At 36.7% G+C, this 14,724-nt stretch overlaps 1 protein-coding gene across 2 annotated transcripts in view; it reads left to right on the top strand.

The window, feature by feature from the left end:
- Positions 1–14,724, top strand: part of LOC135717135 (zwei Ig domain protein zig-8-like) — a 471,305-nt gene that overhangs the window by 169,225 nt on the left and 287,356 nt on the right. For both annotated transcript variants that reach the window (XM_065239086.1, XM_065239085.1), the window contains exon 3: positions 11,114–11,304. In XM_065239086.1, coding sequence (XP_065095158.1) covers positions 11,232–11,304 — 73 coding nt within the window. In that variant the 5' untranslated portion in view covers positions 11,114–11,231. The remainder of the gene's footprint in view (positions 1–11,113; positions 11,305–14,724) is intronic.

The raw sequence follows: 14,724 nt of genomic DNA, 5'->3' as shown, positions 1-14,724 counted from the left end.
AATAACCCACCACAAGCCCTACCAATAATAATAATAATAATAACAATAACAATAAAAATAAAAACGGTTGAAAAAAAGCTACACACTTCTCTTCCCATGTCCTTTCTCCTTATATGGGAACCCTGAGTCTGCATGTCGTATTTTCTTCATCATCATGAACGCCATAAATAGCAAAACAAAGAAACATTATTGCAGCAAACTGCCAGTTAAGTCATGTTCGCAAATATATGGCGATTTTAAAAACGAAAATATATTTTTCCAAACTCTCACCGAATGAGTGAATGAGTAAGAATGAGGAAATTGAGGAGTGTGAAAAAGTGAGCATGAGAGAAACGTCATCGGGAATTGCTTCTGCCCTGGTTGTAAAAAAGTGTGTGCAGGAAGCATATTGCTCCTGCTGGTGAACTCGAGGATGAAGCCAGGCACACCCACCCGATCCCGATGATGCTTTGGTAAACATTCAAGCGAGAAGCCCCGGGTTAGCAGCATAGCAGTCGAAGACACTTGCAGTGGAGCAAGCAGCGGCGAAGAAGTAGGAAATAATATTTCATCTTTAATAAAAATCAAACATTTAATCAAATCACGTCTCTACTGAGGAGAATAATGCCTCGGCGAAAGAGCTAGCTATGTGTGTACGAGGGCAGCACACTGAAAAGAAGTCATATATCCGCAAACAGCAGCACGCGAAGGAAAATTGTGGAAAAAACAGTAACTTTTCAGTGCAAAAGAGAGAAAGAAAGAGAGAATCATGTTGATGTAGGGACGGAAAAAAGTTGTTCATAAAATTTTATGTTTGTTAAAAAGTTCCCATAAATATTTCATACCAAGCTACGAGCACACTTGGAAATTAGATCGGGGAAGCAGAAACCGTACCCACTATATATCCCAGACCCATCTGTTTTTGCAATTGGCCTTGGGGTCATAATGCAGTTGCAAAGTGTTTGAAGAGCGGCACGTTTCCGTTCGTTATAATAATTGGAATTGGTTTCTATGAGAGCAAAAGAATTGCCACTGTTACTTATGGCTCCTCATAAAAAGGTTGAATTGAAAAAGTTGACAAGCACCGATCCTGCCATCTGGTGCTAAATTTTAAAATTTCATTGCAAGCTGTCATATGTTTACTGCCTATAACCCCATATCAGTCTCATATGGAAAAAGTAAGCATTGAGAAGTCCATAGAAGTCCATAGTTTTATCGCATAATGTGAAAGTAGATACCAATTGATAGTGGATAGCGTTGTTATCTCAAAATTGATGAAAATTCATATGGGACTGATATGCGATTATAGCCAGTTTACTGTTTACAGTCCAATTTTGAAAAAGATACATACCGTCGCACAGGGGTTACGCCATTGTCATCGTCGCCGGTACCGCGTAGCTTGTGGTATCCATTATTTTGGATTCATCGAGGTGAATCGGCCTTTCACGCGGATCAAACCATGGAAGAGCACATACCATTCGTTCCTGAATTCAAAAATGGCGCCATACACGGATTTCCCGTTCCTACACGTCACCCCGTTTCCACAAATACCCATATTGAGGGATATTAGACAGTATTTTTCAGTTTTTCTACAACCGAAAGCCCCCATCTTAAATTTAAAAAGAGTGTCAAACATGGATTTCCGATCCCTATACGTCACCCCGATTCTGAAAATACCCATATTGTGGGGTATTCAACAGTATTTCCCAGCTTTTCTGAAACCGGGTGCCACCATCTTAGATTTCAAAATGGTGTCAGACATGGCTTTTCGGTCCCTACATGTCACTCCGATTCCAAAAAAATCCAATATTGTGGGGTATTTGACAATATTTTCTAAAACCTTTTGTTACAATTTAAATCCTAAATAACCAGGTTTTTTTTACAAATTAAATCCCAAACAACGAGTTTATTTTTTACGCACTAATTCATTTTACGAACCCCCGGTTTGGTTCGTAAATAGAGGTTCCTAGCCAAAGTTAATCTATCAGTCTGTCAAATAGATTGGCGAGAGAAAAGAATGATCAGTTTTTCAAAGAATGAAACATAATGTGATTGCATATTTTGTTCATGGTGCCAAAAATCACGAGAACAGTAAAACTCAAAAGAACTGCGTGCACGCCCTCTTAAGCAAAATTGAATTCCTTAGTAACAAAATTCAACAATGACACCATTAATGACCATGCAGCAGGAGCTAGTCTTAACCACTTCAAACCATCGAACAACGAATAGAAGATTAGGAATTACTTAGATGAAGACTGACTAACTCATTTTTTCTTGTTTCAAGATCATCCTAAGTCCATTAATAACCCGAGTAGAGTAAATTATCGGACCAATTGTAAATTTTGATACGAAAAATAGGGAATCTATTGAATTCTTTTTGCTATTGGTTTAATCGATATAAATGGTATAGTATTAAAAATAATATAAGAAAACCTATGCGTTGCGTAGCAAAGTGAGCTATTGGCATATCTCATGAATAACAGAGTTTTTGAGCTTCGCAACCCAAGCAACACAGAAAACATCGTCAATTATTTTACTTTTTTTTTAAGTTGCCCCGAAATCTCTTAAATGGTACGAGAAATACATCTTGATACTAAACTGTTTGAAGTATGTTGCTTGATTTACTTTAGGTCATAATAATGAAACTCAACTGTTGCAATGTACTGCTTGGATGACCTCTCAAATTATGCATGAGCAAACATGTTACACTCAAATTTGTATGAAGTTATATGCTACGTGATATTGTATGAAACACTTGAGCAACAAATCTAACTTGTGTTGTATTTGTTTATTGAGAGTTCCACAAAACATTAAGTTTTTTGAAACTTGGTTGCAAGAGAGTGTGAATGATATGTTTTTTGTATCTGTTGAGCAACTGTTTCGAGATGTTAGTAAAGAGTTGACGAACCAAGATGTGAACCTATTTGCAATCTCGTTATGAATATTAAAGTTTTCAAACCTCGTTTTGCAACCAACTGGATCAAGTAGTAACTGTAAAGGTTTGTTGCGACCATCTAGTATCTACCATGGCTCAAATATGTCATGTCGCTTTGATTTTGTAAAACATTTTTAGACTACATTGACAAAGGCAAATAAATCGTAATGCATGTGCTAACATCTGCATAGGAAATAGGACTAGCAATTAACCATGGTGAGGAAGATTACGACGAGGACGATAGGATTACGGACGGCGGAGAATGGTAGTGACTAACGTGAACTAAAGCAAAAACGATAGCCACAAAAGCCAAAAAAAATTTATTTAAGCCCCATAAATCAAAAATCTTTTCAATCGTCTCAAGCAATAGCTTACACAAATAATGATAAACACAACTGGAAAAGACGCCGCGAAGCCATCCGGATGGGTCCGGGTGACATATTTTCACCACCTCTAGCTCCTAGGCTAAATATTAGCGGATCCGTTGGGCATTCCAAAGGGATCCTCGACTGCAGTTATCATATTAGCACCGGCGAACGAGAATGCGGCAGCTCCCTCGCTAGCAGCATTTCAACCAGTGGAACAGTTGAACGCCGTCGGAGGTGATGTTGCAGCGGTTCCGAAAAGTCTGGTAGCTCATATTTGCCGGAACTGCTGGTGAACTGGAAACGGCACCAGCGGGTGGATTTCCAGAATTAGAGGATCCTAACGCCGAAACTGATTGCTGCTAATGGAAGAGCTGTACCGATCTCGCATCACTCGATGCCTCATTGCTACTGAAAAGTGACGCTTAAAGCACGCACATACTCAACTAATTCTATGATTGTTCAAACTACTCATTTGCTACTTATCTTCAACATAACTGGGACATGGATACCATCGATAATACGTAATGGTGCCACTTTGTTGACAAACCGTTGCGGTGTTGTTGCAGTTTAATAAGAAACATTAAGTTTAATATTCATTCATCTGCAACGCATAAAATACTTGTTATAAACTTTCATGATGTCTTGAAAAATAGCAACCTTATTGTAACGTACTATTTTACATTTTTGCAACAGTTCAGTGACTTCAATTATATATGGATGAAACGTACACTACCGGCCAAATTCATGTTGCTATAATGAAGAATGTTCACAAATATTCCAAACATGTAAGAATAAATCAATTCAGAATTTTGCACTAGGTAATGGTTATGTGTGAGCGTTTTGATTCATTAAAGGTGCAGAATAATAAAGAACGCATTAAGATCAACTCTATTTTCTAATGGTGTAATGTTGTTGTTAATTTGTACTTTTTCGGAATTTCGATAGAAGGCTTTGCATTATAATCACGAGTTATTTTTTTTAAAGATGAGTGAGTGATGGCTTGATGATGGAAAAAAAAAGTCACGGTTTGTGTAATCGACGTAGTGAAATTGCTTTGATTCTCCATTCTTACAATGAGTCAAATCACCATGGTAAATGATGCGATTGAATCTACGGTAATAAGGACAACTATTGAAATTACCGCAAAAAAGGATCTAGATTTCACCAGTCCGGTTCCAGACTACGACTCCTTAAGGATTCACACTTCCAGAGCTGGTGTCACACCAACTGATCAAAAATATTATATTTAGTCTTTGTAAAGATACTATTTTTGAACAGCCAGAGCGCTGTAAAATGGAAGTTTGAATCCTGAGGGTTTGAAGATAAAAATCTAAGCGTTGAAATATCGATCCCATACTCCAATTGTTGGAAAGTGTGTGCCCTGTAATATTATGATCGATCAACTGGTCCAAAAGCAAGCATTTTTGTACGAACCTGAAATTGATGCTACGCAGCAACTAGCTGGTATATTTTTTTGGAGTTGCATTTTTACATTTAATTATTTATTTATTTGTTCGTGTTAAACACTAGTTCACTTAAATTCATCCAGCTTTGTCTAAGTACAATATGAATGAGCATATAAATAGACTTACATAAATGGTTCTCCTAGTAATCTTTACGCGCGGAAATATTGTTTCAGTTAGTTTTTCCGGGAGTCATACGGGTCACAAAACTGATCTCCGCTGACCATTTTTGGAATCAGTAACCGCTTCAAGTTTTCTCAGGACGTTTTTGAATGCCGCATACAGTGCACCACAGCCAACTACTTTGCAGTTTTCATTTTTTTTTTATGAACATTTACGTGTAAATTAATTTATTCAGACAGTATCGCAAAAAGATGGACTCAAAACCATAGGAAACCTACCTTTCTGTTTTGTTGAGAGTCCAACTTTTTGCATGATGAGTTTGAAACATGTTTATACATGCTAATTTTTTATGCAATCTATGGAAACAAATAATTTTTTGACGATTATATCTTTTTCAAACAGTTTGGGGTCATCCACAAGTTATGTAACAGAATAGTGGGAGCGTGGAAGTCTAGAAATTTCTTACAATTTCTTGCAATAGAGAGCGAGAGAGAGATACATAAAATACATAAAATTGAGCAGGTGGAAATAATAATTTTATCTCAAGCGATTTAATGCCAAAACACCTTCCAAATGTACTAAATGAACCACTTCATGTAAAAAAATGACCCAACTCAATTTCTAACGATTTTCGGAAAACTTTAAAATCTTAGTAACATTTCCGGGGAAGGTTTGTTAACTGAAAACTGTACGGAGTCTTCCAAGGGAGGGAGGGGGATTTTATAAAAACTCAAAGACCATTACCTAATTTGTGGATGGCCTCTTGACAGAAAAAAAAACAAAACTCGCTGAAAAAACATTAAATTCAAAAATAATTTTGAATTTTAAAAATCAATGGATTTTTTTCAATACTACAAGGCTCATCAAAACTTGAAAAGTTTGCGATTATTTTTGCTATGGAAAGATAACAAAACTTTGATCAAAAATTACGGAATTATGTAAGTTTTAGCATTTTTCAATAACAGACGATGGGGGTTTGCGAGTTATAGTCATGTTTGCCTTGTAGTAATTGACTCTTTTAACAATGTTTTGCATATTTTTTTCCATTTATTTATTTTCTTTTTGCAGTATTTATTGATAATTTGTTCAAATTGAAAAAGTGCCAGGGCACATTATGTAGAGTGACCACCGACCATCCCATTGTAGGCTTGCAGCCATACGTTTGCTATAAACAGCGGGATTATTAAATCATCAGATGTTATGATGATATTTACACTTGCAAGATACAAGAATAAATCGTAAAGTATGTGCTTGACACAAGAAACCGGTAAACTTAGCTAAATTGACCGATTTTATGTGTCAAACACATAAATTACAATTCGTTCTTGTAACGAAGAAGTACAAAATATCATAACATAAAATGATTTCATAATTCTGAAAAACAACTTTTTATAGAGTTGGTTGGAAATGCTAACATGAAGCTTTTGTGTGATAATTTATTAGCTAGAGAATGATCTTTTAAAAGAGGGTTGGACGATAGTTCCGTTAGAGTACGGCACTATGAAAATTGAATAGAAGTTGGAAATGAGCGAAGGGCCATTAATGCGACAGTATAAAGTCAAACGCACATCTTTTGCCTAACCAGTGTTCACTCGGTTGTCGACAAAAGCAGGCCACTCTCGATGTGTGCTACGCGATCGTCTGTTTTCTCGGCAGCAACCATTGTGTGGTCCTCCTCATTGTTCTTCATCAGCAGTTCTTTCGGTCGATGCGTCGTCGACTTTGGAAAGCAACCGTTTCGTGATGAGTGTGTGAGTGCTGACCACGTTTTGCGTCCATTGCTGCAATGGACGCGCTCTGACCCTCGTTGGCGTACAACAATTTGCCATACAATGAAACTACTGGAAGCGGCTCCAGTTCTGAAGGAGAAGGCTTTTTGGATAGCGGAAGATAAAGTGTTTATTGTGTTGTACCTTTTGACTATAGTTTTAAGATGTATTGTATAGTGACCAAGAATCCTCGGCTCTGTAAAGTTAATTCGGTTGAGCCTTATCAAATAAATTAATAAACAATCTTTTGCCTAACCCGTACGATGTACGCGGAACTTTTCGTAGCAAAAGAATGGCCGCAACCCTGCCGTTGGTTATTACAATTTTTTTAAACAAAATTTTGAGTTTTAAGAACTCATCATCATGCTAACGTCGTTCGGTTAGAGTGAAACCCAACATTAATCATAGACACAAACATACAAATATTGTTGTACTGGAAATTGTGACCCACAATGTACACAATTATAATGCTGGTAGAAATATTGGCAGCCATATGTAATCCACCGCAAATAAAAATATTGATTTTTGTTATGTGATCGACAGGGTACCCGGGTACCTTTTCAGATTTCAAGTTAATAAATTTTGAAGTTATTTTCACGACAGGAAGCCAGAATTCAGTGACATATTAGAACTCATGCAGCGACAAATTTTCATGCAGAAAGATTTCAAATTGCAGCAACGGGCTTCGAAAGGGGGTTCGTGAAATTTTTTACCCTCTAGGAGCTCGACAAGGGTACCCGGGTACCCACAAAATTTAAATGCGTGCTACTGCGGCCAATTTTAACAGATTCTGAATCTTATGGCATCATTGGATTTAGAAACCTATCCTCTTTCTAGACATCGCCGTTGATGGCCATCCGGAATAGTCTGGTTCCCGGATATCCGGATTTCCTGTATAATGTTCCAGAACTAAGCATTTTCTTACCACTTTCACTAGAATTTGGAAGGAATCGATATCAAAGTATCAGAATCTCCTTCAAGAAACAATTTCAGCTTACTTGAGGACCAGTTTAAGGTTTCTCCCCGAATCTGCCATTCCGGCGCAGGTTCCCGTAGGGCCTCTAGTGGCCATAGAAGTGTTTGGGGAGAAACCCCTGCAATATGGGTATCAACATTCATGAATTTACAGCAGGAGACTGTTTATCATAATTTTGTGATCATCCGATGGATTGTCCCCGGGACGGCCATTCCGGAGTAGGTTCCCGTTGGGCTTCTAGTGGCTATAGAAGTGTTTGGGAAGAAACCCCTGCAATATGGGTATCAAAATTCATGAATTTACAGCAGGAGACTGTTTATCATAATTTTGTAACCATTGTAACCATTGGATGGATGTGCCTACAATATGGGTATCAAAATTCTTGAATTTTCAGCAGTAGACTGTTCATCATATTTTCGTGACTATCTGACAGATGGTCCCGGAATGGGCTTGGATATAATGCTCTTTATTTTTTGAAATTTAAAAAAGAAACTTTTCTCATCATTTGTTTGTATCTGAATAAATTTCCATGGAACGGTCATTTTGGAACAAGTGAATAATCGAGTGGTGGTGAAAAATGTAGGATGAAAACTCATGCAATTTTTATTTTCTTGAGTTTTCCTGGGGTTCAATCCCTCTGGGGGCATAGAGGTTGTGGAAAAATGTTGTATTGGGTTTTTGTAGTCTCTGCTATGCTAGAAATAAACTCACATTTCTCTGGACTATTAATCCTCATAAAACATTGTTAAAAAATTACAAGCATATAAAAAGCAAACGAAAAAAAAAAAACTTCAGTTATCGCAAATTTCTTAGCAGTGCTGATTGCACACAGGTTTTGAGCATGACTTACACATCTTCCTGGTCTTCCTACACTTGATGTCTTCACTTTTGCAGATATGACAGATGCCTACGGCGCCCGTTCGGACGGATCCCGTTCAACTGGAGTAGAACTAACTGCACGCTTCGAAAAAGTCATGTAAATTTAAGTGCTCTGAGACTGACATATACGAGCGTCAATTTTGACATAGAATGCAGTCATAACAGACGCGAAATTGAACTCAATCAAACGTACTTTTCGTCGAGTAACGAACTTTTCAGTCTGTGAGCACTCAATTTTACATGACATATTTGTTTACGTCTTAAAGAATTATGTCAAAGATGGATTCCGTCACGCGGTCTAAAGGTGAAAAATAAAACACATTTGAAGAGTAACACAAGAAAAGGGCCTACAAGCTTTTCGTAAACAAAACTTCACATGCCATTGACATTGCTGCCGCTTATTGTTCTAGTGTGTGTACGCGTATACGTATAGACCAATGTCAGTGCGCTTTGTGAGAAAGTATTAGTGAAAATCCGTGGAAAATAATAGCAAACCGCTGTCAGACTCACTTAAGCGAAAATAATAAAATATGTGTGCATTGCCGTCAGGTCCGGATCTTTCGACGCGTTTAAGTTTTTTAGTGCATTGAGGACTTGATGTTGAGATTGTTGGTTGACAGAATTGTTGTTATAAATTTCAGGAATGAATGCAAATAAATCGCGTTCGGAAAATGTGATGTGTACTTCTTGGAAGAAGTTTGCAAAGAGATTGAAAATCTCATAAGAATTCTCACCTACATTTGCATCCAAATTCATTCGCGAAGTAAAATTGCTACTTTTTAGTTTCGTGTTTACATAATTAAAAAAAAAGTTCCTAGGACATGACTTGAGTTCATTTTCGACTTTACGGTTATAATCCTCATATGCAGAGTTGATTACTGTATTTAGTTGGTTGCAGAAGTTATGATAGTTTTGCAAATTGGTTTAGTGTTTTCGTTTTTGTATAGTTTGTGAGCTTTCTATTTTTTACTCTTCAAATTTTTAAGTTATGGATTGAACCACACTGGCAGTTTATTGTTTTGTATTCGACATCGTTTTTTTGGCACAGTTTCTAAAATTAGGCTTTGAAGAATTGAGTGCAATTTTTGTGTAGACATTTCATTGAACACTTATTAAATTCTGCAAATTTATTGTCCATAGTTTGGCTTCTTCGTAATTTGCTTTTGGTATTCCTCTCGTATTCCCTGTCGCTGGGGGAAGAAGAATTATGTACGAAGATTGGATATTCAATTGCTGTGTGAAACACTTAATTTTTCCATAAAGTTGATAATTATGTCTACCCACAGAAGTTTTCAGTACAAAATACTAAATACGCGTTTTGTTGATTTTTTACATGGTTAATTTGATTAAAACCTAAAAAAGATATTTTGTCGAACAATAATTGTACTGTTTCGTCTTCACCTATAGCTGAGAGTAAAAATGATTCATTTTCAATGTCTGTAATAAAGTCTGCGTTTCGTTGATTGAAGTTGTCATAAATATGCAATTTTACTTCTGGTTCCATATTGGACATTATAGTTTCCACAATTTGAAATGAATAGTTCAAAAGACTGCTTGTGGGCATGTTGGTGGAAAGTACACCGAAGAAAAAATGTGTGTTTTACCTGCAATAATTGCTTTGACCCACACATTTTCGAATTCTTTGTGTTCATTTGTTATGATTTCTTCAGAAGTAAAGTCAGCATTGATGGCAATGAGCACTCCACCACCAGACTTTTTCTTACATAGTTGTAAATTCCTGTCGTGCCGGAATACAATAAAATTGTTTCGTCCCAGCTTGTTTCAGTTCCAAGAATTTCCTGGAAAGAAGAAGATAGAAGTTTCTTAGTACATCGTTATTCCAGAAAAGTGTTCATGTGATTTTATAACTATCATTATTACAGTCAATTCAACTCTCTTGGGTCATTCCTGACTTGTGAGGGGTTGATATTTCGTGAATTTGGCGTGAGAAGTATGAATGTTAACCACTACGCCGGGGTCTCTTATGTCATGATGGTGGGTTTTGTCATTGTTTATCGTGTCCACCAATATTTTTGTCGAACTAAATAGAAATATTTCTTTACCTATGAATTTTGCTGATTTTTTTACCTTTGTTTGCTGTTTCCATCCAATTTTAAATATATGCACGCCACGATTCTAATCACAATCAATATTGCATCATCCTCCCTGCTGCCATCAGCTGTATTTTCGCTTTGCTGCTTCTCTCAGTATTTTTAATAGCTCTACCTAAATAGGGGAAAACAGCTCAATATGCACCCCAGGACAAAACGCCCGATCCGATTTTTCATAACATTCCTGTTTTGAATTCAGAAATTTGACAAGCATTTCGGCACAAAAAATTCCATAATTAAGAGTGAAAAGAGTGAAGCTATGCTAAACCAAATCGAGCATTTTGCCCGAGGTGCATTTGTCCCCTGTTCTACCTTACATTTCCCAATATCATTCATGCCTACGTTTGAGCTGACACGTCCTCATAAATCCTCTTAGCAGAGCCGGATTTTAATACAAAAACCATTGATGGCGCGAAGCGCAACTGTGACTATGATGATGGTGATGACGACGACGGCAGTGTGGCGGTAGAAAAAATTATTGATATATTTTTTATCACATTTTAATTGCAGGAGTGCTTGGCCAAGCTTTTATGAAAAATTGACGAGCAGCTGCATCCTTCCTGTGCTGCCTCCCAGTGACGAGCGACGCGCACTCTCACTCCACGGCTGGTCCTCGAGGAAGCGAGTGATGTCCACGTTAAATCAACATTACAATATGTGCCACTCCAATTTAATATTCATCATACTTTTTATTTTTAACGGTGAGTACAACTTTTTTCAATATTTTTTCTTTAAACAGATAAACAACTTATGGGAAATTTTGGATATTAAGCATCGGTGTTGCAGGTTGATTATATTGGTTGGCCTTGTAGGTTTTATAATTATGTATATTTTCAATGTATTAAATATTTTCAGTTTTTCGTCAACACTATCACTGAGTTGAGAATATGCTATAATTGCCCTGTTGCTCTGCCGAACATGTGAATTATAATAAGGCTGCATATTTTAAACTTAACACTAAGGTTTGGGGAATACTTTTTAGAACGCTTTTACTGTTTTAATAAAGTACTTGAAAAACATCGTTACTAAAGGTTGAACACGAAAAAATCGGTACACATTAAGAACGCATTTTTTGAGTAAAATTTTTCAAAATTTCACTCAATGCTACACTAACAAAATTCCACACATTTTTATTGATGAATTTCCATGTGGAATTCCACATGATTTTCATATGACCACACATAAACAGAATCCACCCAGAAGCACACATGAAATTTATGATTCAAATGAATAGTATGTGTATTACACATGGCTTTTATGTGTACACATATTAAATATGTGTCCGACACATAGATATCATTTGTTTATCACATTGCAAAAATTTATGTGTGGGACACATAAAAACAATATTTGAGTGTCTAAAATAATAGAAGGGATAGATTGTCAGGTTAAGTTCATTTATTTATATCATGGCTTCACCGGAGAAATTATAGGGATATTTCCCAGTTTTTCTCTAACAGGAAGAAGCCGCTATCTTGAATTTCAAAATGGAGTCAGAAATGGATTTCAGGTCTCTACACGTCACTCTGATTAAAAAGTACTCATATTGTGGGGTATTTTACTGGATTTCCAAGTTTTTCTGTAACTGGAAGCGCCATCTTGGACTTCAAAATGGCGTCGGTCTTAAATTTTCGGTCCCTACACGTCACCGCGATTCCAAAAATACCCATATTTTGGGGTATTTGACAGAATTTCCAAGTTTTTCTGTAATCGCAAGTCAGGATTTTTGATTTCAAAATGGCGTCAGACATAGATTTCTGGTTTCTACACATAACCCGGTTTAAAAAATAACCATATTGTGGGTTATTTGGCCGTATTTTTAAGTTTTTCTGTAACCGGAAGCCACCATATTGAATTTTAAAATGGCTTCAGACATCTATTTCCGATTCCTATATGTAACCCCGATTCCAAAAATACTCATATTGTGGGGTATTTGACAGTATTTTTAAGTTTATTTGTAACCGGAAGCCACCATCTAGGATTTAAAAATGGCGTCAGACATGGATTTGCGGTTCCTACACGTCATCCAGATTCCAAAAATACGAATATTGTGAGTTATTTGACAGTATTTCCCAATTCGTGCCAGTCTGTAATCGGATGTCTCAATCTTGGGTTTCAAAATGGCGTCGGACATGCATTCCCGGTTCCGGATCAAACAATAACAATATTGTGGCAATATTTTTCAAGTTTTTTTTACAAAGTAGATCCCAAATAACGAGATTTTTTTTAACGCACAGATATTATGTAACCCAAAAACGTGGTTTTTTGAATACCTTACACTTTTCCTAAACCTAAAACATGGTGGTTAACACATTTCCAGACTATCCCCACCACTCTAATTCGATTTACGAACCCGGTTTGGCTCGTAAATGGAAGTTCCAGTTTACCATTATCTAAAAGGGGAGAATTTTCCCTACCCGATGAATTTTATGGTTTGCTACTTTTTCAAAAAAGCCAAAAATAAAGTAGCATCGAAGGCACATTTTGGGTTGTCCTAGAGCATGTTTTTTTTTCGTACAATATGGTCACAACAATTAAAAAAACGTAAACTCGTTTTTGCATGACAAAGGGGCACGTCTCCAATAAAAAGCTAGATATAATGAAAGAAACACATTAGATTTAGTTCAGTGGAATTGAAAAGATTCATAAAACTGAAACTTAACACAACTATGCAGAATATTTTATGAACATAAACTTTCAACCGTTGAGTGTGAAAATTCACATATTTTGAGTTGTGCCAGTATTGCACGAAATCGACGACATGTACACAACATGTGATGCTTGTGAACAGAAAAGACTACAAGTGTACACAACATTGGTTTCAATCCCGACGATTCTTGGGTATCTCCTTCTTCTGTTCTTCTTTTTCTTCACTTCTTTTTCCTTCCGTTTTTTCCACATCTCCTTCGGCTTTTCGACGGTATGCTTTTTGTTGTCTTCTTTGTCGTTCTTGAGTTTTTTCAACTCCTTTTCCTCTCCTGGCGTTTCCCTTTTCCTCTTCTTTGAGCGTGGATTTCGGGGTCCTTTTGGCGTCACGGATCTCACCCTCAGCGCATCCTCTTCACGTTCGGCAGCAATAATGGCGGATTTGATGCCCAACACCATTTCCTTTATTGCTTTGTGGACGTTGCTCTTATCCTTGACAAAGTCATGGAGTTCATTGATCCTCCTCCTGACCTCCATCAGTTAGGTCTTCCCAAGCTGGGGTGAGCTACTGCTACACGCAGAAAAAAATATTTTAAGCGTAATAATATTTGACGTAAATGCAATAAGAATTTCATGTTGTTTTGGCTGCAAAAAGAAATCATTATTGTTTCAACAATCCAGTATTGTTGTCCCTTAAAACCCATGGATTGTTAAATCAAAAAGAAAATCTTTTCGAATTTACAAGAGCTTTCATGGTTTTGACGTAAGCTGTCAAATTTGGCAGCTGGGTCAACAAGAAAATATGTTTGTTTTTAAAAGAGATTTCTTGTTGATTCAATCAAATTTATTTTATGAAGGCTGACAATTCACGCAGTAGAAATAACAATATGTTTATTGATTCAAAAATAATGTCGATTTTTTTTTTGTGTTTTGTTTTCTTTTTGCAACAAACAGAATTGCAATTGAATTTTTGAGGCATAAAATCACTGATCACGCCTTCCTTCGGGAAGGGAAGTAAAGCCGTTGGTCACCGGTTCATGAGTTGATGGGTCGATATGTAGGGTCCAGGTGTGGGAGGTGCATTCCTGGCGTCGGGTGCATTGGTACTCAGTACGGAAAACAAGATCGACGGAAAAAAATCAAGGGAAAAAAACTTAAAAATTGATTATATTTAACAACTGCAGCTTCAACTGCAGCTTACAAGAGATGAACTAGCCTCAGGCTAAAAATCTCTAAAATAAAGAAAAAAAAAAAAAAAAAACTGCAGCTTACTTGCTTACCTCAAGTCTCAAGATTTTCGGAAATCTCGTACTTATTTCCCGAAATTCACAATTAAAAACAATACTTAATCAAATGAGAAATTTGTTGTTATTATTTACATTTTTGTCCGGGTGAAAACGAGGGAATAGTTGGTGGTTATTTTTGTATTCATGGCCCGGGGAATAGACACAGCAAATAAATGCTAAATTAAAATT

The sequence above is a fragment of the Ochlerotatus camptorhynchus genome, unplaced genomic scaffold (assembly GCF_037179485.1).
Source record: "Ochlerotatus camptorhynchus isolate MF236.1 unplaced genomic scaffold, CSIRO-AGI_Acam_v1.1 ptg000048l, whole genome shotgun sequence".
Classification (NCBI taxonomy): domain Eukaryota; kingdom Metazoa; phylum Arthropoda; class Insecta; order Diptera; family Culicidae; genus Ochlerotatus; species Ochlerotatus camptorhynchus.
The sequence above is the reverse complement of the archived record's forward strand: the minus strand, read 5'-3'. Positions and strand labels throughout refer to the sequence as shown.